Source organism: Rhinolophus sinicus, chromosome 2 (assembly GCF_057876585.1).
Source record: "Rhinolophus sinicus isolate RSI-liver-muscle chromosome 2, RSI-T2T, whole genome shotgun sequence".
In the NCBI taxonomy this organism is placed as follows: Eukaryota; Metazoa; Chordata; class Mammalia; order Chiroptera; family Rhinolophidae; genus Rhinolophus; species Rhinolophus sinicus.
The window spans coordinates 20,721,408-20,744,491 of record NC_142502.1 but is presented as its reverse complement, the minus strand read 5'-3'; the positions used below and the strand labels follow the sequence as shown (position 1 = coordinate 20,744,491).

At 34.9% G+C, this 23,084-nt stretch overlaps 1 protein-coding gene across 7 annotated transcripts in view; it reads left to right on the top strand.

Annotated features, from left to right (window-relative positions):
• The window catches only part of ADGRG6 (adhesion G protein-coupled receptor G6), a 134,250-nt gene that overhangs the window by 59,884 nt on the left and 51,282 nt on the right, over positions 1-23,084 (top strand). For 4 of the 7 annotated variants that reach the window (XM_019756631.3, XM_019756632.3, XM_019756633.3 and 1 more), the window contains exons 3-6: positions 5,951-6,292; positions 8,615-9,238; positions 17,011-17,079; positions 19,346-19,429. In XM_019756631.3, coding sequence (XP_019612190.3) covers positions 5,951-6,292; positions 8,615-9,238; positions 17,011-17,079; positions 19,346-19,429 — 1,119 coding nt within the window. The remainder of the gene's footprint in view (positions 1-5,950; positions 6,293-8,614; positions 9,239-17,010; positions 17,080-19,345; positions 19,430-23,084) is intronic. The other 3 variants (XM_019756637.3, XM_074333641.2, XM_019756635.3) reach the window with 1 other exon arrangement.

Here is a 23,084-nt window from a genome sequence, read left to right as displayed (position 1 = left end):
CAAGGAGAAGGTAGGAACTATAGGGGAGATACTAAATAATCGAGTGTTCAGAGGTATTGAATGTTGCAGAGGGTGAGTGAGATGAAATTAGAAGCCTCTTTAGTATAACTAATGTCCACAATTTTGTGAATTCTTTTCAATAGTGCTCAGAAGCCTGTGCATTAGAGAGCAGAAGTCCATGGCTAGACTGATACAGAGGTGGGGGTTTGTAGCACAGGAATGTGGAAAGGGATAAGAGGCTTGAATGTATGAACCAGAAGATAGATTAACTGGTAGATCAGGCAGTTTAGGTTGTTTCAAATTATGCATTGGCTTTAGTTTTTGTTTTGTTTTGTTTGTTTGTTTTAATTCTGGAGAAAGACTCAACCATTGCTTAAGAGAACAGTTTCCCATGAAAATGTGTGTGGGTGTGTGTGCATATGCATGCACGTGTGCTTGTGTGTTTAATCCTCTTGCAAGAGATATATATCAATATAATAAGCTGACTAAATGGATATACAACAGTTCACTTGTTGGGACCTTACAAAAGTATTCCCTTTGTAGTTACATGTGGAATATTCTCATGCCAAGGAAAAACAGGACTTGAAGTCTAAACATGAACCATCTTACAGAAGACAGAAATGTATCTGAGGTGTGGTGCATGTGAATTTCTTTGGAGAGTCAAAAAATTATCAAGCTTAATGGTGCCTCATCAAGGAACGTTCAGATCAGCTTCTCGTTGGTTTTCTAGCTATGTCAAACTTAGTTGAACTGATTCAAGTAAAATGGTGGCTTCATATCCATGGTGTTTTGAAAGAACATTTTGAGGTTGAAACATTACAGAGGGAAATCAAACAATTTTCTGGTTAACTCTGGGGAAACCATGTTTTAGAAGGAATTGAGGAGTAAATTTATATCCTTGCTTGGCTCCTGGAAGTTCTAGCAGGAGATTGGAAGGACCAATGTAACCCTGGTCTAACAGTGACCCTCCCAACATGGTGATGTTATTTTGTGAGCAGAACTTGAAGAGAATGGTGAGGGAAGGTGGGATACTTGCCAAGTCTATCACATTAACAGAATCCCAGATTTGTTATGAATTACAGATTCACAGCCAAATTGCCAGCAGATTCCTGAACCAATCTGCATAGAAGCCTGAAATCACTTCAAATTTAAATACTTTAATGAGGTTGTTCAGTTTTGTATATTATCATTTAATGCTTTCCAGCACTGATGTATTATTTATATTTTACTTCCTTGATATTACACCTGGCGGCAGTTTACTTAATCTGGAGAAATGGTGTGTGGCTGTCCTGTCTTTGTAATGATTTAGGCATTAGAACTGGTCCTAGAAATGTAAACTGCTGACCCCTAGGTTTAATCTTCAGAAACCACCAGGCTATAAAATATTTTAAACCTTTATAAGCAACTAACTTTTGTTTCGTAAGAATATAATAGTCACATAGATAATTCAAACAAGGACTTTGAATGGATGCAAACTGAGCTGACAACGTAAGCTAAATTTTCTGAAGATAATTTTCACTGGCTAGTTTTTCCAACAAATTAGTTGACAGTTTTACAGATATTCAAGTGAAGAATTTTGTTCACCATTTAACACTGTATAGGAAAAACTGTTATTCCATCTGCAGATCTGTGTTGAAAGCAGCTAAAATTGATCTCTTGATTTATCCCTTGAGAGCTGAAACTCATGTTTTCAAGGGATTTTAAAGAGCATAGTATTTGATTTACAGAGACATACTTGCAGCAAGAGTGGGGTAAACATTCAAATCTCTGAGATAAAAAAAACCCAATAAGATAATGGTTATTGAATCTCTATCTACATGTTGTTTGTAAGTTAAGATAGGCTTTAGATTGACTGGGAGGTTTTCCATTTTAGGTTTGAAGTCCTTCAAGAATAAAGTTTTGTGAAAGTATGCAGGAGTAAATTATTGCCAAACACTGACAAGCATAGGCAAGAGTTGAGGGTAGAATTTGTTTTGTTGTTTAAATTACCTGAAAACTTTTCTTTTGTAAGTTATAAGTATAAATATGTTACTATATCTGTCTTTGGGAACATCTTGAGCCAGATGTTTTGAGCTGGGTGGCTTATAGGAGCTATGTTAACCCTTGTTTTACCAAGGCTTCATTCAGTGGCTACTTCAGTAGCCATCTTTCTAAGTTCCCTGCCTTTAAGCGTGAACAAATTACTTTCTTCATGAACTACCTCATAGTGTAGAAATCAATTGGCAGTGACATTTGCTCCAATGGGCAAACCCAAAGCACTATATTTTAGACTCTATAACACTCTTTACTAAAATACTTCAAAATTAGTCTCCTAAAACATGAATTTAAGGGTGATTACACTCTTTTTAAGAAATTGGCCATTGAAAATCATTGTCTCTTAATGGCTGTGTGCGATGTCAGAGGGGTAGTGGATGGGGGGCAGGCGTTGTCACTGTGTGAAGGATATAAATGATAAATGTGTAACTATTACATTGTTTTGTGCACCCGAAACTAATAAAAAAATTAAGAAAGAAAACAACAACAACAACATTGTCTCTTAAAACAGTACTCGAGTTCACACTTTGTTGCGCATTCATTAAAAAAAAAATGTGACAACTTTTTTGTTTTTCTTAGAAAGACACTAGAAGAATCTTGTCCTGCTATCAATTATATGTGTAACTTTGGGCAAATTATGTTTGAGTCTTGTCCTGCTCTCAATTACATGTGTAACTTTGGGCAAATTATGTAATCTATATTAGCCATATTTGCTTTATTTGAAGATGGAAGTGAAACTAATCCCCAGGGTTATTATGATGTCAAATGAGATAATACATGTGAAAGCCCTTTACTGTGATGTTATTTAGAACTATAATGAACATGATGATATTGTGCCTAGTTAAACTGACATTTAATCCAATTAAGATAATCACTATTTAGTAGCACTAACTCTAAATGCTGTCTAGTTACTAAAGATTAGAATCATATAGAATAGTGCTTTAAATGTTGTTTGTTTTTTTTTAAATGAACATTATGGTGTCTTCTTTCTCTTATATATCCCATCAAGTGCATAAGGGGAAAGAGATTCTACCAAGGTGGGGTACTAGCTTTCTTCTCTTAAATTATGGATGCACAGCTTTTGTGTTATAGTAATGTTAATAATAGCTAATACTTAAACAGTGTTAATTATGGGCCCAGTCCAGCTTTAGGACTTTACAGTATTAACCCAGCTAATCCTCCCAATAACCCTAGGAATAGGTTCTATTATTACCACCAGTGTAAAGGTGGTGAAACTGAGGCACAGAAAGGTGAACTTGTTCAAGATTCGGTAGTCAGTGTTATCAGTCAAATTGAATTTTCCTGTACCTTTCATTCAATTCTTAGGAAAAAATTTACAAAAGACAATATATCAGAATAAAGGATGTCAGGAACATTACTTGGGTCTCGGATATAGGGAATGGCATCTCATTTTGGACAATGATTCTACCTGCATGCATATTAAGATGACACAGATAATTGTATATTGTTTTCCTTCCTATTTTTCTCTTTTAATCTTCAGTGCCTATTACTAGATACATTATTTTAATTTACCAGGATTACTTCTCTCTCCTGAGCTCAAGATACAGTAACGGGAAGCTAACCTTAGCAGAAAGGCCAGTCATTTTAATCCCATGCTACGTATGAGTGGAGTAATTGAAGGAAGGAGCCCCAAAACCCCATCCAAAGAGACATTCCAGAGCTCATACACCCTTTGTCTTTGGTTCAGCCTTAGATTTTGTTTGACTTAAGTTTATATGCCATACTTAGTCATTTTCAATTTAGGCATTTTTCCATTCATTTAAACTATTCATTTTTTTCATAAATTTAACAAATGTTGTCAAAGGTCTTTTATATGTCATGGATGCTATGAGGAGGACGATGGTGAATATGACAGTACCTACTCTCTGCTTGTTGAGCTAGAGACTAGTAGGAGAAGACAGAAAATAAGCAACAATCTCACAAAAGGAAGTAACACAACTGCTCTGAATAATGCCGCCGAGGAGAGGAACATGGTGGTCCAGGGATGGATGAGGGAAGCCTTTGGCGAACACTTGATGATCATCCAGTGTTTTCCCCTGGCTGTCTCCAGGCCCGTACAAGATGTGAGAGCCTTAGGGAGGAAGAGCAGACGGAGGGCAAGTGAGAAAGAACGGATGGAGAGCAGTGTTGGCAAGGCAAGGCAGTGCGTAGCACGAGATGGACACGGGGAAAAGAAAACAGCAAACTTAATTCGAGCAGCATAACATGTACATCCTTGAATATATCACTGTATCATAGAAGAATAAGTAATATTTGTAATGACTACCATTTTTAAGAAAAATTATTGCCTATTCATTCTACTCAATCTAATAAAAAAGGAACACAATAAATATAGAGCAATTTACATTAACAGGGTGAAAGTAATTTATTGTTTGAAAATTTATGTGTCAGTTTTATGGCGGTGTCTTTATCCAGAGTGTTGGATCAATGCGATTACTGCCTACTTTGATACAAATACTTGAAAGCAACATGAATATTAATTGCAATAGCATTGCTAGATAGGAAGACAGTAGACCTTGGTTTCCGGTTCCAGCTGGTGGCCAGGCCTTGGATAACTAACAATTGAAAAATAATTGATTGTCTTACATTTTTCTCTACCTCTTATCACCATCTGTCATTATATTATTGTTTGTTTATCCTTGGAACCAAAACTGCAGTGTAAGAATCATTCAACAGAAATTGTTGTCCCTGTTTATTGGTATATACTAACTATTTAGAACAGTGCCTAGCATATAACAGGCACCAATAAATATTTACTGAATATTGGTAAGTGACATGATCACACAAGTATATAATTATCAGCTGTGATAAACAAATGGGATAAATGGTAGTACTTTCAAAACTATAAATATCCCACAAATGCAAGGTGATGCTATTTGTGGGGGCAGAGCCCCAGAAAGCAGTTTCCAGGCTCTCGGCCTCACATAGACAGGTGCTGGCTCAGGTAGTAAATGGCCATCAACTGATTGCATGGCCATCAGCTGTAACCAGTGAGCCATTGGCCACTAATATAACTGCTGTGGCTGTGCTAGCAAAGAGAGAGGAAGAATGGGGACTAGCAAGAAGATGGTGGCTGGGCTGGCAAGTGTGGATGGCGGTTTGCGGACAGTGTGGATCCAGCTTCCAGTGAGAGTATAGTGCCGCCAGAGAGAATATAGTGGTATGACTCCCCTACTTATGGCTCCGTGGGTGTTCCTTTTTGGCCTCACCATATTCTGCGTTCTTATGTGGGGAGCGGGAGCAGAGACCTCGCCGGCCTCCCTGCACGACACATGGCGCAGCGAGCAGGGTCCCCCGCATGACACTATTTATTTGAATTTTAGAAAAAATACAGTCTGCCAGAAGATAACCTGTTTAGTTATTTTTTGCATTGGTAGTTTTCTCTTTAATCATTTATTTTCTAAGCGTTTCTCTTGCTTTATATCCATAGTTCGTAATAATCGAGTTCTATCTTTATGGTTCTGTAACCCCCATGAACCCAGTTCAATTATTCTATAGAGTAGAGATTCTTAACCGAGGTCAGTGAAGCTTTGTGAAATCTGTTGTTGCCTCCTGAGGCCTCGTGTATTCCCTAAAATTGTGTGCTAGTGTAGTGGCTCCCATGATTTTTACTGGAGAAAGTTCCCATAACTTTCATCAGATTTTCAGAGTATATGACCCCCCCTCCCCCAGTTTAAGAATTCTTGCATTAAAATTTTGTATTTTTCTTTTACTTTTTGTTGCTTTATTGGTACTTCTTTTTCCTTGAGATGGTTTTGTTTGTCTTTTAATTTTCATGAATATGTGTTGATATTTAACAATGTTTACTGTTTGTCCCCAGTATGTGGTATTCTTGGATTGTTGTATGCCTCTGATCCCAGTCCTTTTCTCTGTCTCTCTTTGGTCTTGCCAACAGTGTGGGGATGTGCCAACTGCAGGGTTGTCCTATCCAACCCTTCTGGGATCTTTACTTCTCCGTGCTACCCTAACGACTACCCTAACAGCCAGGCTTGCATGTGGACCCTCCGAGCCCCTACTGGCTACATCATTCAGATAACGTTTAATGACTTCGACATTGAAGAAGCTCCCAATTGCATTTATGACTCGTTATCCCTTGATAATGGAGAGAGCCAGACTAAATTTTGCGGAGCAACTGCTAAAGGCCTATCATTTAACTCAAGTGCGAATGAGATGCATGTGTCCTTTTCCAGTGACTTTAGCATCCAGAAGAAAGGTTTCAATGCCAGCTACATCAGAGGTATGTAAACCAAAGGCGGTGCCAGCCTTCTGCTTTCATTTAACATGTTCTACAATAAACACAAGACCAGAAGACAGTTACGCTCTTTTAAGTGAATGTGAATGATTAGGATTAGAATTTAAGGGCAAGATGCTGTTAATATTCTCTGAGTATTCTCATTAGCAATATATAGTTACCAGATCCAAAATCTGGTTGCAGTAGAGCTGGATTCTTTTATATTGTTTATATGCAGAACATTTAGAGGCTGCTTGGAAGACACTAGATATTCCACAGCTAATAATTAAAATCTGGAAATGTAACATCTCTTCACTGAACATTTAAAACATTCCTATTTAGAATCATTTTATTTTAGGCTTTTAACATGTTGCCCTTTTAAGGAATTATGTTAGGAGACAAATATAGAAAATTAGCATACATTAAAATTTAAAAAGAGATATTTATAACTTAAGCTAATAGACAACATGAGCTGAGGAAAGCCTCTTGAAAATGGCCAATTGAAGGAAAGGAAATACATTTTTATTAAATGTATTTCTCAGATTCTGGCATATCACAACATTTAAATAACTCAGGTCTTTCTAAAACCTGTCTTTGCTTAAGGTATTCAAGCTTTAAGACTGTGAGATTTAGTTGTACATCTTTTTCTCCTGAGCTTCTTAAGTAGATGTTATCTATCAGGAAAAGAATCGAAACAGAAAGACACCACTATGAAAATGACGGACTCATTATTGTAAATTGTGTTTTTGGTGGCAGAGTTATTTAGTTTGTAATTGACATTAGGCGTATGTGTTGGTCATTGAAACACACATGCTTTAATTTTTCAAATAATGTTTTAAAAATGATCAGATATTATAGGGGATTTGAAAATAAAAAAGAAGGAAATTATAATATCTATACGAGTATATCTACCCCTAGCCAAAAGCACTAACAAAATGTTGATGGACATATTTCCTTTTAGCCTTTATTATTTTAACAACACATACAGAATACTGGTTTCGTATTGCATAAGCATCCCTTTGGGTAAATAAATCTGTAAACTGCTTTATATTTAAAAAGTAGATAAAATATAGGATGGTGCAAAAAGAATTGTGGTTTTTGCAATTATTTTTAACCTTTTAAACTGCAATTACTTTTGCACCAACCTAATACATGATTCTATTAAATTCCATCATGGATTTTTAAGTAGAATATTTCTATTTCAATGAAGTTTTTACCATAGATTTATCCTTGGTGTATATTGAAATATATTCAAACCAGCATTCCTATGAAACCAGTATTAAACAGTATTTTTGAGGCGAGTGCCTTCTCTCTCAAATCAAAATGTTTCATGTCTATTAGATTAGCATAGGGCTAAATCCATTGTATTATTTAATAATTTCACATATGTCACAGAAGGACTAGGCTAATGGATTTTTATTTTGAATTTATTATTCATATAATAATAGTAATCTATATTAGTAATCAATACTAGCTATGTATTGACTATGGCACAGGCACTGCTGTAGTGGTGTGCGGGTATTAACTTATTTAATTCCTGTCAACCACCTGTGCAATAGATGCCATTGTCCTTCACTTTGCAGAGGAAGAGACTAGGGTAGAGCAAGGCGAATAATAATGTCCAAGGTCACACAGCGCTGTGGAAGAGCAGGGATGGGAGCTCCATCGTCTGCCCTTTGAACCACTGTTCCCTCACAACCTAGATCAAATACCCAAGTGAAAGGAAATGTAGCTTAACATTCCATTTAGTTTGTTGTTTCACTAGACTCCTTCTCCTCCATGGAATTATCATTGCCTTTGTCCCTCAAATATCCTGGTGACGGAGAATATGAGTAGGACATGGGGTGCCTGAAGGGGAGAGGGTACCATAGGAGTGCGTGGATAGAGTGAAAGGTAGTTGTTGAGGAAAACTAGAATGATTAGTTGTTATCTTTAGAAATGATTTGAAAAGTAACGTATTTTTGAAAATCTTAAATATAAATAGAGCTTTCCTGAAACTAGTAGTTTTTTAATTATTTTTTTTTTGGTTTTATGTTGTTGTTTTTTTCAGTTCATAGAGTAAGAAAAATACTTGTTGTTTGTTAAGTTAGCTGGCTGTAACTCAAAGGTGATTAGAGTTAAAATTAGTGGGGTGTCTTATTGCTGTTATCATTACTGGTTTAAGGTAATGCGTTGGTGTTAGAGCGTAGATGGACAGTGGAAGAGGGGAGTGAGGGGCACAAGTCAACGAGTAGAGTGGTGGAGGGTTTGGATATATCAGACATTTTGCTTCTCATTAGTCCGTATCTGAAGTTAACATGTTTTATCTATTATTATGTTTTGTCCTAGTTGCTGTGTCCTTAAGGAATCAAAAGGTCATTTTACCCCAGAAGCTAGATGTTTACCAGGTATCTGTTGCAAAAAGTGTCTCTATTCCAGAGCTCAGCGCTTTCACACTCTGTTTTGAAGCAACCAAAATTGGCAAGGAAGACAGTGAATGGATGGCTTTCTCCTACTCAAATGCATCCTTCCCAAAATTACTCAGTTTTGGAAAGGCCAAGAATGGCTACTTTCTATCTATTTCTGGCTCAGAGTGCTTACTAAACAGCGTGTTACCTGTAAAGGATAAAGAAGACATTTTCACAGAAAGCTTTGAGCAGCTCTGCATCGTTTGGAATAATTCTTTGGGCTCTGTTGGTGTAAATTTCAGAAGAAACTATGAAGCAGTTCCATGCGATTCTACCATTAGTAAAGTTATTTCTGGGAATGGGAAATTGTTGTTGGGCTCCAATCAAAATGAAATTGCCTCTCTAAAAGGGGACATTTATAACTTTCGACTTTGGAATTTTACCATGAATTCCAAAATCCTCTCCAACCTCAGCTGTAATGTGAAAGGGAATGTGGTCGACTGGCAAAATGACTTTTGGACTATCCCAACCCTAGCTCTCAAAGCTGAAAGCAACCTAAGCTGTGGTAAGTCTGTGGTATATTAACTCTTTTTTTTTAAGCATTGTTCTATGAATATGTTTGCCAATAAGAAATTATACACACGTATGTATAATTAATTATATGCATACATATAATTAAACTATACATACATGTGTGTATAATAAATACCTACATGTATGTGTATGCATGTATGTATGTATGTACGTATACATATATATAGTTGTCATTAATGAGCTCTCTTAATTTTTAAAATGTTAGCTGCTCAACCGTTCATAGTATACATTTGATTACAAGCCATGTTTTTCTTTCTTTTTTTTTCTTTTTTGAAAGAAACACAGGTTTATTCCCAAATGCCAGCATTAAGGGAAGACAGTGGACTTCTTGTCACAAAGACTGCCTTCCCCATGTTTTTTCAATCAAAGCTTTTGGTCCTACCATTTTTAAATTTTCTTTATGTCATAAAATATCACAGTTTATCACTAAGATAACAACAGTTATAATTATGTCTCAAATAGAAATGTTAACACCAGACTGAAACAAAAGAAATTAGTAAGTTATTGTTTTTAATCACAAGGAGGATACAGTGAAAAGTTGATCATTATCATCCTGGAATGAAATGTCCATGACATTATTTAAATAAACAACTACCACCTAAAAGAATAGTATTTACTCAGTCAGTATTAAATATCAAAACTGTCCAAATAAGGAAAATCTTTGATAATCAGGAATTATCACTGTTTTCTTTGAACTTTTTTTCTGTTTGTTTGAAAATGAACATTAGTCCTTTGTTTCAAAGACTCTTCTCTTTGTGGTTGATCTCAGAGAAACTTTAAATGTGGTATTATTGGAAGTAGCTAAATGCAAAATACTTAGGGAACTAATTCTGTGTAACAAAATTAAAATAAACTATCAAACATTCTCTATGTACATAAGTTAATTTTCAAAGTCCTTATTTTACTACAGAAGTGATCAAAGTACAAGAAGTGGTAGTTTCATTATCACTTTTGAATGTTATATGACTGAATCTAAGGTGTTGACAATGTTTATATTTTAGTCACAGGGATAACTCATTAATGAAGGGAAGAAGGGGCCTATATTAAAAAGTAACATGTATGTGACTTTGGAGGGAATTCTATCAGAAATTCGTTTTCAACACTCTGAACAAAGTGGGAGCCATTGTGAAGACCTGAGGCCTCCTCCCCAGTTTCTAACCTGTGTTTGCCCTTCCGGCCTGGGGAACTCCTGTCACCTACCCCTCTGTGTGGGTAACCCATCTCTCCATGTGGTCATGGTGCTCCGGCAGATGTTGGGAGGCTATTAAGTGATGTCATTTGAGAGGTATTTCCTTGTGGGTTGTTGGAAAGAGGGTAAACCACGACCTTGTTCCAGAAGGAGACTGCAAAACTTTGTAAGAGTGAATGGTGTTTCCCAGCACCAGTCAGTATGATTAGCCACAGAGAATTTTCAGGGACTCCTGAAAAGTCTTTCACTCAGAGAGGAAATTTGAGAAGATCAAGTGTATATGTTTGGTGTGGGATGGTGAACAGGAGGAGAAGGCAATGATGTACTTCCTACATTCAGGGTGATAATCTTTATTTGAGGGGCCTGTTCTCACCATATCCTCAGTCATTATTAAAAAATCATAACATAGACCATTTAACATTTCCCTTTCTGTGGGGCAATGTTTGAGAATTATGAGAACCAAAACAAAAAACAAAAAAAAAAAGAAAGGAAAAGAAAAGGATTTGGGTAGGTATATTAATAATTGCTAATATTTCATTTATACTGAAATTGAATACATATTATATAGTAGGTACTGTTTTAAGCATTTCACACATATTAACTCATTTTCTACAAGATAGATCCCCTGATGTGGGTTTTATTATTAACCCTATATTGCAGATGAGAAATCTGAGGCGCAAAGGGATTAAGGAATTTAATCAATGTCAATTAGGACATGACAAAGCCAGGAATTTAACCCAGAAAGTTTGGTTTTAGAGCCATGCTCTCTTAAACAGTATAAATTAGACTGTGCTTCAGAATAAGCAGGACTAGAAAGTGGGACATAGTACTAGAGTAGGTCAGTGAATTCTTACACCGATGAGAACTATGAAGGTCCAGGAACTGTCTCTTCTGGCTAGAGTGCCTTCTATGGGAAAATGCTAGTTTTCCAGGGTGTTAAACGGTATTTGTTTTAAACAAAATTAATAAGGTTTCTTTTCTGCAATATAATGAAATGAAAGGGATGTAGTATACAAGAGTTCCTAAACTTCTCTTAGAATTCCTGTAGATGAGGGATTGACAAATGAGGAGGGCCTGTGGCAGGCCATCCATTTTTGTAAATAAAGTTTTACTGGAACACAGCCATGCCCATGAGTTTTTGTATTGTCTTTAACAGTCTTTAAAATTCCTTTCCCAAGCCTCAAGATTACCAGAATGCACCAGATACATACTTATGTAATTCAGTCATCTATAAGTTTTCAAAATGATTTCATTGAAAGGAGTGGCACAAGCTTACACAGTCAATGTACTTGAATTCCTTTAATTTTTATAGTGGTCTTGACATTCCATGATGACACTAAACACGCACATTTCGCAGATTCAGATATCCTGGACTGTTTCAGGAGTCATAACAGGAGAGGGAGAGGGAGTTTCCTGCTACTTAATCATCAGCTTTGGGAGTAGAAGAACTAAGTCACTTATTAACTGACAGGAAATACCTGTGACACAGATTATATCTATGCTTGTTAGCTAAGCAAAACTTCAATAAATCAAAAAATAGTATGCTCTATTAACATTTTAATCTGTCCTCTCCCCTCTCCCCCAGAATATCGTGGCTTGCTCTTTATGGTACTAGTACTTTCCCAAAACTAACGATCAGTATAGTGATTCCATGCCTAATGTTACACTGGCTGGACAATGTCTGTTAAACATGAACATTTATTTCAGAATCAACTTGTAATAGAAAATGAGTAGATTTTCCAAAAGTCTATTGCTAAGTAAATTTTCATTTGAAAATAAGATAGAACAGAACTGACTACATTTAAACATCCTGCTGTTTGTTTCAAATTTGCAATATACTAGCCTTTATAAAAGCAGCTTCAGAATTCAACAGCTTCAGAATTGGATTTTTGTTTTTGTTTTCCTAAACTGTTCTAAGAATATTTGGGGAGTATACCTTATTTAAGAAATTTTCATCATGGTTAATAAAAAAACATGTTTAATATTGTTAGTCCTTTTCAGAAAGAAATGCTTTATTTAGCAGCAATTCTTTTTATTTTCTAGCATCATTCTTTTTCTTAGGACCATTTTATTGAACATACTCAGTTTTATAGCCTCCATGGATAGACAATTTCCCTAGCCTACTCTGTAATTATAGGTGAAAGTACTTGCTTGTGTTATGATTCAAGTTTAGATACTGGCTAATGTCCATCAGTTTTCACAAAGAACAGACAGTGCCTTCTCTACTAGTTTTATTTATTTTACTGCTGACTGCTCTTTCCTGAGGAGTGGTACAGTATAACTCAATGAATAGTCTAAGTTCAAACACATTACATTATTTAACAAGCATTTATTAAGCACTTCCATTTATTAGCCCCTGTGGTTATAAAGATAAGACACAATTAATAAGTACCCAACTTTGTTGTTACTCTTTTCTAGAAATGTTTGGATTTGTACCAGCTTTTCTTTTCATTTCCAAAACTTTGTTCTTAATTACTCAGGCTTCATCAACTCTTGGATTCCTACCTTTTCATTTTCAGTTGTTATAGTTCTGTCCTTCATGGTTATAAAACTCTTGATTCACTATTGACTCCTTCCTTTCATCCCTAACAAATTACTGAGTGTAGAATTTTTAGATTACTAAATTACTTTTAAATAATAAAATAAAGATAAAATCACTCTATCTTTACAAAGGACTTTATTATTTGGAGATGCTTAAACTCTTTATGAGCATAAATGGCTTTCAGAAATAATTTTGTTTTAAATATATTTATTTATGGAAAATTGTAAAAATCAACTTTCGTACAGCTGCAAAGAGGGACTTGAAAGGAATTATTATTTTTTTCCCATTATAACTCATGCTGAGGGTTTATTGCTGTCCACTCTTATTTGGATTATCATTAAGTAGGGTATGAGATGAGTTGTTGGCTACACATCAATCTTTTTTACCACAGCTTGTGTAAATAAATCATGACTTTCAGTAGCATAATTTTGGAAGAACAGATAGAGAAGAAAGAGTAACAGCTTTACAGCTTTTCATCAACTGCTCATTTTCAGTGATTACATTTTTTTTCAAGGAAACTTGGGTCTAAATTTAGCAGCTAGTATTAAGTAAATACCTTTAAACACCTTTGTGGTATCTACAAAAATCAGTGAACATACATAGGTCACATTCTGAAAACGATTCTTTGATGATGAAGATATTATCATTATCCAGGAGAGGGAATTTTCTCGTCTTCCTTACAGTTTCCTTTGTAAATCTGTTGACCCCAGAAAATTACTACCAATAGTGACTTTTTAATGTAGATGTGCTGAACATAGAACTGGTTAGAAATAAAAATGTGTGTACACTTTTTATATTTCATGTGTTTATATAATTTGGTATCTTCGTAATGTAAGATTTTATTTATCAATATAATTTACATCTAAATAAGGCTCGTCACTTGTATTTATACCATTTTAACCAAAATAATCATCAAAGTTAAGTTCTATTACTATATTGAATCATCATAAGAGAGTGATTATTGAGTATTTATAAAGCAGTGACAATTTGCTAAACTTAAAGTGCCCAAGAAGGAACAATTGATATTTAGAAGTACATCTTACCATTTCCCATTACAGTGTCACAAATTGAAATTTATATGTGTTACTGTACAATGATACTGATAAAATGTTAAAGAAAATTATCAAATATCTTACTGTAAATCATAACTCTTCTGATTTTCTTTCTTTCTTCCCACCTCTAAGCTCTTTAATATACTGCAATGGAAATGTAGTTAGCCTTGAAAGTTCTTTCCCACAATATCCCCTTATCTCCCTTTGTCTTCCAGAGATACTGTATCAGTGCCAGAAGTGGCCTAAGGAGGCTTTCACTGCCAACATTGTGTGTAATTTGAGAAGCACAGGAACTCCATCCAAGGGTCTCCTCTCTTGCATGCTCCAGTGGCAGAGATGTCCTCAGTCATTTTAAGTTTTAAAAGCTTTTTAATTTTTAGGAGTTCTTTACTAAAACAGAGTACCTGAAGGAGAAGGGAGAGCATGTTAAACGTGATGGGAAAGAGTCATGGGCAGAAAACTTGCAAGATAAAATTCTACCTCAATTCTGTCTGAAGCTGACCTGAAACTTCTGCTTGCTCAACTGCTTTTATCCACAGTACACTTGCCTAAGTTTTGAATCTTTAAAACTCCCCCTCCCTGTCTCTACTTCCTTTCATAGCCAAGCTTCCTCTTTTCTCATTGACCCCTCAATCAAATGTTGGCAGTCCAGAGTTCATCATTCCCACGCTCCTGAAACTAATTTCTGTAGCGCTACTACCAAAATTGAAATGCAAAGTTAAAGGTCTTCTTAGTCTTTATCATTCTTGACCTTCCTGGTATACTTCATATTGTCACACCCTGCATGACATTTTCTTCACTTGAATTCTTCACTTAAAACCACCTTCTACAGGAGCTATTGTTACCTTCTCAAATCTATAGCTCTTTTTAAATATAGGAATAGCTATGGTTCCATCTGTTCTCTTTTCAAATCTACACTCTAGCTCCAGTGATCCCGGACACATCTAAGCTTCTGTTAAGTGTTTCCTGGCTAGACCTCTTATGAAATCAGGTATACCCGCCATGTATCCAGATGTCTCTCGGGCACCTGAGTTTCTATCACCAGACTTACCGGTTAACCCACCCTGCCTATGTTTGCTCTTCTTCCAGTATTTCCTTTCTCCTTCTATGAGATCATTACGTACCAATTTCTCAAGTTGGAAACCAAAAAAAAAGTCTTCCATTTTTCCCATTCTTTGCTAGTTCTCCAATAAGTCACTGAATCCTATACATTCTGTTTTCAAATGTCTTGTATCCATCTCTTTCTGTCCATCCTCATTGTGCTCACGATACCACGTTTGAATTATTAATATTATTCATGCTTCTTGGATCTCCCCTCTTTTAGTTGGTTATGGAGCCTCAAAAGTGTTTGCAAATATAAATCTTATTTTCTTACCTAGTTGCCCTTCATTTTCCCCCATTTCCTTTAAGAAAGAGTTCAAAATGTGAGCAGTCATTCATAATGCATTCAGTAATTTACTCAATAACGCTTAGCACCCACCTACTATGTGTGTGGGATACACCATTGTTAGAAAGACACAGAGTCCCTGCACTCACGCTGCCTACATTCTACAAGGCCCTCCACAATGCTATCCATTACCTATGTATCTGATCATTCCTACTGATTTTCTACAAATAACCCTACTCCAGTAATGCCATGTCGTTTGGGTTCCCAGATATTTTCCCTGCCTTTAGGTATGTGTTTCAGTAATTCTGTCTTTTAGAAATATCCATCTCAAGTGACACCTCATATTTGTTATAACTCTTCTTTGTAATGGATCACACTCTTTTCCCTTCACGCCAAGCTGCTGGTCACGTCCTTCTTTGGGTTGCTAAGCTCTCCCATCACTCTGAGAACTGTGAAGCCACTTCCCGTTTGTGCTTCTCTGAAAGCAGAGACATTGTCTTAAAGTATTATTCCAGCCTCTGTGCCTCATAACACTATAAACAGTCAGTAAATTTTTATTGCACGGACATGTAAAGGTCTGTAATGAGAGCTTCTTGCCAGTTAACATCCCAGACTTGCCCGTAGGGTTGAGTCTTTCTGAGTTAATGTGATTTCTTCCCTGGGCCAGGTGCTGGAGGCAATCAGTAATGAAGAAACCATGACTCCCAAAATGCTGTTAAGCTGGGGATGCTTCCTGCTTATGCGCCCCATTTACCTAGGCGTGTTTTGTTAGCTGATGTACCTGTTCTACCTTCGCATCCTAGTCCCACAGGAAAGTTTGGGAAATGTTTAAACATTAGCATGGAATCACTATTGCAGAAATGTCCTTTTAAAATTGAGTCTATGTATTTACGAGTGTGTGTTTATTTATTCTCCTGTCTTTATTCATAGTGTAGTGTACTTTGAGATAAGTTGACCCATCTTCCCCAGCCTCAACCTGCTCGTAAAAGTCTGTGAATTGTCAGAGAGAGATTTAGTGCAACAGAGAAAATCCACTACTCCTATTAGAAAATCAGCTCAAAACTTGTTTTTTAATGAGGATGAGTCAGTTAAACCTAGAAATAAATAGACACAGAGGCCACCTTAAAGTCATGGAAACATCATGTTTCCGGAATTGCAAGTAGTGTATGCTAGTGCCTAGGAACTGAATATAGGTATTTTATGAGTGTTAATATCCAGGTTCATCTTTGAAACTTATCTTTGATGTTTATATTATTTCATTTGTATGAATTTCCACCAAAGCCATATAATTTATTATGTGAAAAGGCCCTGAACTTTTTACACAGACTTTCCCTTTCGTGTGTGGATGGCCAATAAACTGAGTTAAAGATTTTTAGGGATATGTCAACAAGTTGATTTTACATATGCAAAAATTGACACAAAGACTTTAAGAGAATTACTTGATGTTGGAGTATTACTGGTGGACTCTTTTAGAGCTGCTTCTATTATACCAGCCATATGATTCTTGATTATTTTTTTTCTGGGTAATATTAAATCATAAGTCAAACTTGTATAATCTTCTGTGTTGATCAAGGTTCCTACCTGATCCCACTCCCAGCAGCAGAACTGGCCAACTGTGCCGATTTGGGGACCCTCTGCCAAGGTAGGGAGCCAGCGTCGTCTTCTGAAGTCTCTCTGTTTGTTCCTTGTTATTTTGGATAATGCGGTTGTCATTGTTTTGATTTTTATCTTGATTTTTCTCTTGGGAAGCCAGAAACCAGCCAAACAGAAGAATTTCTGGATGTGATTTAGTTGTGTGGGTGCGCAGTACGTACAGTGTGGAGAAAGAATGCATTCACGAACTGGATGACTGCATTTCCATAAAGCACTAAGATTTTTAAATGTGAATGATTATATGCTATTAACCAAGGGTTGGTTTCATTTTTTTCCCTATATTTCTTCTCAAGAATATCTGCAAAGGTCCTGTATAAATATAATCATTCAATGTTTTGAAAAAGTATTCCTGTCCAAAAAACAAGGGGAAAACTTAAGTCGAATATTCACTGAAGCTCAAGACAAGGCCATGAGGCAATATGATGTGCAATATAGCTTATATATTAACATAAAAATAGTTATACTAAAAAAATAGTTATAGTAAACTAATATTAATATAATTTTATTAATCATTGTAATGCATAATGACTATGTTATGATCAGTATTCTAATTATGTATTATGTACTAAACAGTTGCATGCTAAATAATACATAATTAAAATCCCATAAGTTTTAAAATAATAATACCAATATTTTCCTTTAATTTTATCGTTGCTCCTCCTAATTACCCATGACCCATTTTCATCCATTTATTCTATTAAATGCTTCTTTATGAAGTAGTATATTCTATATATCACATTAAGAATCATGACCATGCCTTTTGTAAAAGCTGGATCTCTTATTAGGAGGAACAGAGCATGAAAATGACAGGGGTTGGAAGTAAGACTAAATGAATAGAAACTGAAGGTCTCTTCAGTGCTTCCAGTAGGGGTATAATTCATTATTATCTTTGTTTCCTTTCTGAGACATTATTCTTGATATTATTATCAATGAATACCCTATGAAAATATTATTAAGTAATTTTTTCTATCAACTCGGTGTAGTTTTAAAATAAGTAAATAACATAGAAAAAAACTTAATTTTACCTGGTTCAAGATCTAAAGGTCTTTTAAAAAATATTTATTTATGTATTTATTTACTTACTTATTTATTTTAATCTGACATACCTATAGTACTGATTCCTTGGGTTAAATGACAAGATGCCCAGCTATTTTTTCCCCTCCTATGTCCTATATGACCAAAAATCGTTTCTCTGTTCATCGATGCATTTTTGCATTAAGATAAATGTAATTGATTGATCATAATTTAAAAAATAAAGATTTCAAAAAAAAATTCCCCATTCTTAAGTATTATTTATTACTTTGGAATGGAACCTATTTTAAGTTAAGGATGCATATTTTGAATTAAAGAATTCATTATTTTCTAGAAAGCCTTTAGACGGCAATTCTTTGTGTAACCACTTAAATGTTTTAAGTTTAGATAATTTTTTAAAAATTGAGACATAAATGGTTATTGTACCTCTGAATGTACATTTAATACAAATGTGCTCCTAAGATAAACTAGAGGAAAATTATGTGTATAGTTATTTTACTTTACAGTTCTTCTAGAATCCCTGAGAAAGATACCGAAGCGTTACATAAGGGTTTAATCCTTGAGAGTTACAATATTAATAGAATCAGAAGCATATGTATGACATAATGCTTTGAAAATGTCTCCCCCATAAGGCTTCCCCTTATGAAATCCATTTTGTCCATCAAAGTTTAATAAAGTACTGGGATCTGTAAATGGTTGATTTAATCTATATATTTTACTCTCTTTTGTTTTACTTTACATTTATCTCCTCAAGGAGAAATACATTTTCCTCTGATATTTTATTTCTCTATTCTCAGTGTATTAGGGAGGCTGACTTAGTTTCAATAATTTTCAAGCTGATAGGAGCTGTGTAGACTCCTTCTCTAAACTTTTATTTTTACAAACAGGAAACTGAGTTCTAGAAAGGTTTAGTCATCCGCAGTGTGATCATTAGCCTGTTAATGGCAGACCTAGGTCTAGAATCCAAATGTTCTTTCTCCGTTCCCTTTGTGCCAGTTCCAGACTCTTGCAATATGGTACCAAAGTCCATCTGCACTAATTCTTGATGTGCCATAGAAAGCATTGCTTTATCATATGCATTATAACCTTAGAGTCTATTTAGTGGCAAGAAATGGTTTCCATTCCTCCGCTATAGACGGTCATGAATTAATTGTAGGTTGCTCATCCATATTAACTGTCATGTGCTCCTTGCAAAATTACGTCTTTCTCATCTTTATTACCAGCTACTGTAAGCTCTCCTAGTACTACACCACCCACTGTCACCACTAACCTGCCTGTTACTAACAGAATCGATAAACAAAGCAATGGTAAGAAATTATTACCTTTTCTGTTTGTAGTGTGTCAGACATGACAAAAGAATTGTATTCTAAGGGTGGAGATAGCTAATGTTCGAACAAAGTTTCTGTTATTGGAATCAATTGGTGCATTTGCAAGACTAATAAAATAAATAATTATCACTGGATCCTCTTGAGTTCCCCCCATTTTAATGACCAGTGGAATGAGTTGAGTTCATTTCCAGCACCACTCTTCTGTACTTTTACCTAAAATTCCTTTCAAAGGCACTTTTATGAGAAAGGCATTTCATTACATGGAATTAATTTGCATTTTGCTAGAGATCTGAGAAAAAAAATTATTCATGGTATTTTGTCAGATTATTCTCTTGAGAAAACTAGTTTTTAAAGGATTTTATAGTTTCAAAAAATGAAATAATTTTAGTAATTTAATTTTTCACTAAAGCCAACTTTATGTTCAAATATTTGTGACATTTAAATCCATTTATATGACAACACTTTGCTCTCTGTTTTTATTTGTTGAAGAATAATGGTTAGAATGTGATTGTCTATTAACTAAATCACCCATAAATCGATTTTTGATTGATTTATACTTCAAGTAACTGCCAATACTTCTTGCTTTTTTCCTTCATATATACTTTTCTATTTATATTATTTGTAATTTACAAATATAGCAGTTATATAAGATAAGACATGAGCAGTGGAAATTCCAGGTGAATTGCGTTATTATTTAATCTGTTGCTTGTATGGACCATATACCTAGGCTTTTGGTAATTCAGAGTAACTGATTTCAGTTTTTTCTGAAAAAGAGAAATTCCAATCAGGTGACCACACCATTGCCTTAAATACAGTAATATTCTCAAATATGAGATATTAGAAACAAAGGAATTTTCTCAACCCCAATTTTTTAACTGATGAGGCCAAGACATCTGTAGTATGTCACCAGGGGCCAAAATTCAGAGAAAAGAAACCCACATAGTTCACTTTTTCTTTTGGCTTTGGGGGTTACATCAACTTCCTCTGTAAGAACATTTAAATTGGAAGTATGGAATATTTTACATGAAACGTAGATATAAATTTCATTAGCGTTATAAAGACATCGATTCAGGGAAGTGTTTATGGTTATTCTGGTAGTTACACCAAGGAGATTTATGATGGAGCAAGAATTCCAGCAAACCCCAAGAAAGCAACAGCAGCTGAAGTTTCCAGTGCATATTTCACATGGATTCCAGCCAGTAGATGGGAATATTATAATTCTAACTAAGTATTTCGCTCTTTGTATGAACATACAAAGAGCCTCTGTGGCATTCTCCCTCCAGGACTGGCACATCCTCTACTGCCCAAGAACATTTATATGATGCTTCAGAGTTCTTGACTTGGTGGAGCAGAGCTATATTCACTCAATCATGTCATTTCTGACATTCTTGAAGAGAGCCTTGTTTAGTCCATCTTTCTCTGCGTCATAGCCTCCACTGGAGTTTCAACAAAGCAAGCAAATGTTAGAATCAGTTGAAATGGTTTGACTTGGCCACATTAAAGAAAAAAAACCTAATTTAGATGATTCTTGATAAAAATATAAACCTAGCATTTAAAAATATTTCAAAATATTAGAAAGTTGTCATGTAAAAATATTCTCAAAATTGTATACTCAAATTCATGTACCATTTTTAAAATCATATTATTGAACCACCTCTACTATTTATGTAACAGGTTTTTTTTTCTAAATTGACTCTTTTTTTTGGTTAAATATTTTTATTTGCATGGGAAAATTGATATCACTATTGTAAAATGAAAGCACTACTACTTGTTTTAAAATAGAAGTGAAAAGTGAAAATAAATATAATAAAAACAATGTTACTGAATTCCCCCATATCTTACTGTTTTCTCCCATCTCAGTGACTGAAGCTTTCATTATCTTTTTAAAAGGAAAAATAACAAAGTGTTAGAGACAGACTATAGTCTAAATAACATTTTTTCTTTGATATAGTCAAATTTCTAATAATTGAAAGGAGAACTACCTGTTCACCTTGTGAATAAATGGGATTTAGTGTAATGTCCTGGACTAGCTAAGATCATTCACATACTGTCAACAATTTCAGATACACTTCTCTTATTATGCCTTGGGAAACTGATATAGTAAACATTCTCAGGCGTATGATCTGATATATTAGAGAATCTATTTTGTTCACTATAAGAAAGATAGACACATCTATCAAATCTGTTTTCTACCTTATCCAGTTTTTTAAAAATCTGGACTGTCAGAGTTTTACTGACTTCATCAGTAATGAGGGGAGAGGGATTGAAATTGTTTGATAATCAAGTATATTTCTTCAAAATATCAATAAAATGTGCTTTTGTGAAATGTTTCTCTTTTTCTATGTAAAGTTTTTGTTGTTATTTTCAATAGGACTTTTATCTGATACCTCATATTTTATACTGAGAAAACTCTTATCTTCGAAGCTACTTTGCACAGATGTTTCAGGAAATAGTGGATAATCTAGGTATTCCCACAAATAACCATTGTGCCGTTTCCATTACATTCCCAAGAAAAGCTCTTGAACTAATCATTATGTCCATTTTCTATGATTGAAGCATCACTGTAGTGCTACCGAATGTTAAACTTTTATAAAGTCAGCAACCCAAGTAAGGAACTAACTCCACTAGCCCTAATTGTTCTAAAAATCTAGCTTGTAATTGCAAATTATAACATTGCTTCTAGTTTCTCACATACATTTAACTACTTAAGTAAGAAATTCCCTATCAGGCTATTTGTGTGGCTCCAAAAATCAATCTAGGTTTAATATTCCGGCTATTCTAAAGAAATTATATGTGTAGGATAATCAGGCCTCCAGTCACAAATGCCACTGTTATATCATAATTACCACTAGTTCAAATAAATAATCTTGAATCTAAAATAACATTTACTTTATATTCTAACACCTATCTTTTCAAATATATATATTTAAATCTACCTTTTTTGATCTATATTTCACAGCATAGAATAGAGAGTAAATGAAGTAGTACCTTTTTGGTATCTTCCCAGAAACTCTGAAAAGAATGTTCGGAAGACTAAAAGGAAAAATTAACTGCAGAAAGACCTCCAGACAGGAATAGTGTTTTAATAGCACATCTGTAGAAGCAAGCAATAATTTCTACTTTGAAGCTCTTCATGGCTGGAAGAATTATCTAATTGTAGAATGGATATAGTCATAAATAATTTTTTTTCCAAAGAAATATCTATCATGAATTTTTTTGGCCTAGATGCTATTAGTAGTACAGTACATAAATCTTTTGAAGTCTCTGGAATATGTGAAGATTTGTGAATAGCCTTTCTATTGAGATACTTTGGGAGTTGTCACATTTATAGGAGAAGACAACTTGACTGCAAGGATGACATGGAAAAGCCTGCATCAGTGTGTCTTAATTATGCATTTTCTGCACTGGCAATGCTTAAGCCAATTATTTTGCTGCAATTCAAAACCCTTTTCACCAACTCTTCAGTGGACATTTTATTTTCCTTTGACAATTCACTCTTGGACATTTCTCATGATTACTTGTTGACTACATTATTAAAAAAATTTAAAGACATACAAGTAGCCTCCACGGAGTAGTTTTTGGCAAAGTACGTAAATATCTTATTCCAAGACTTCTGAGGAAAGACTACTTGATA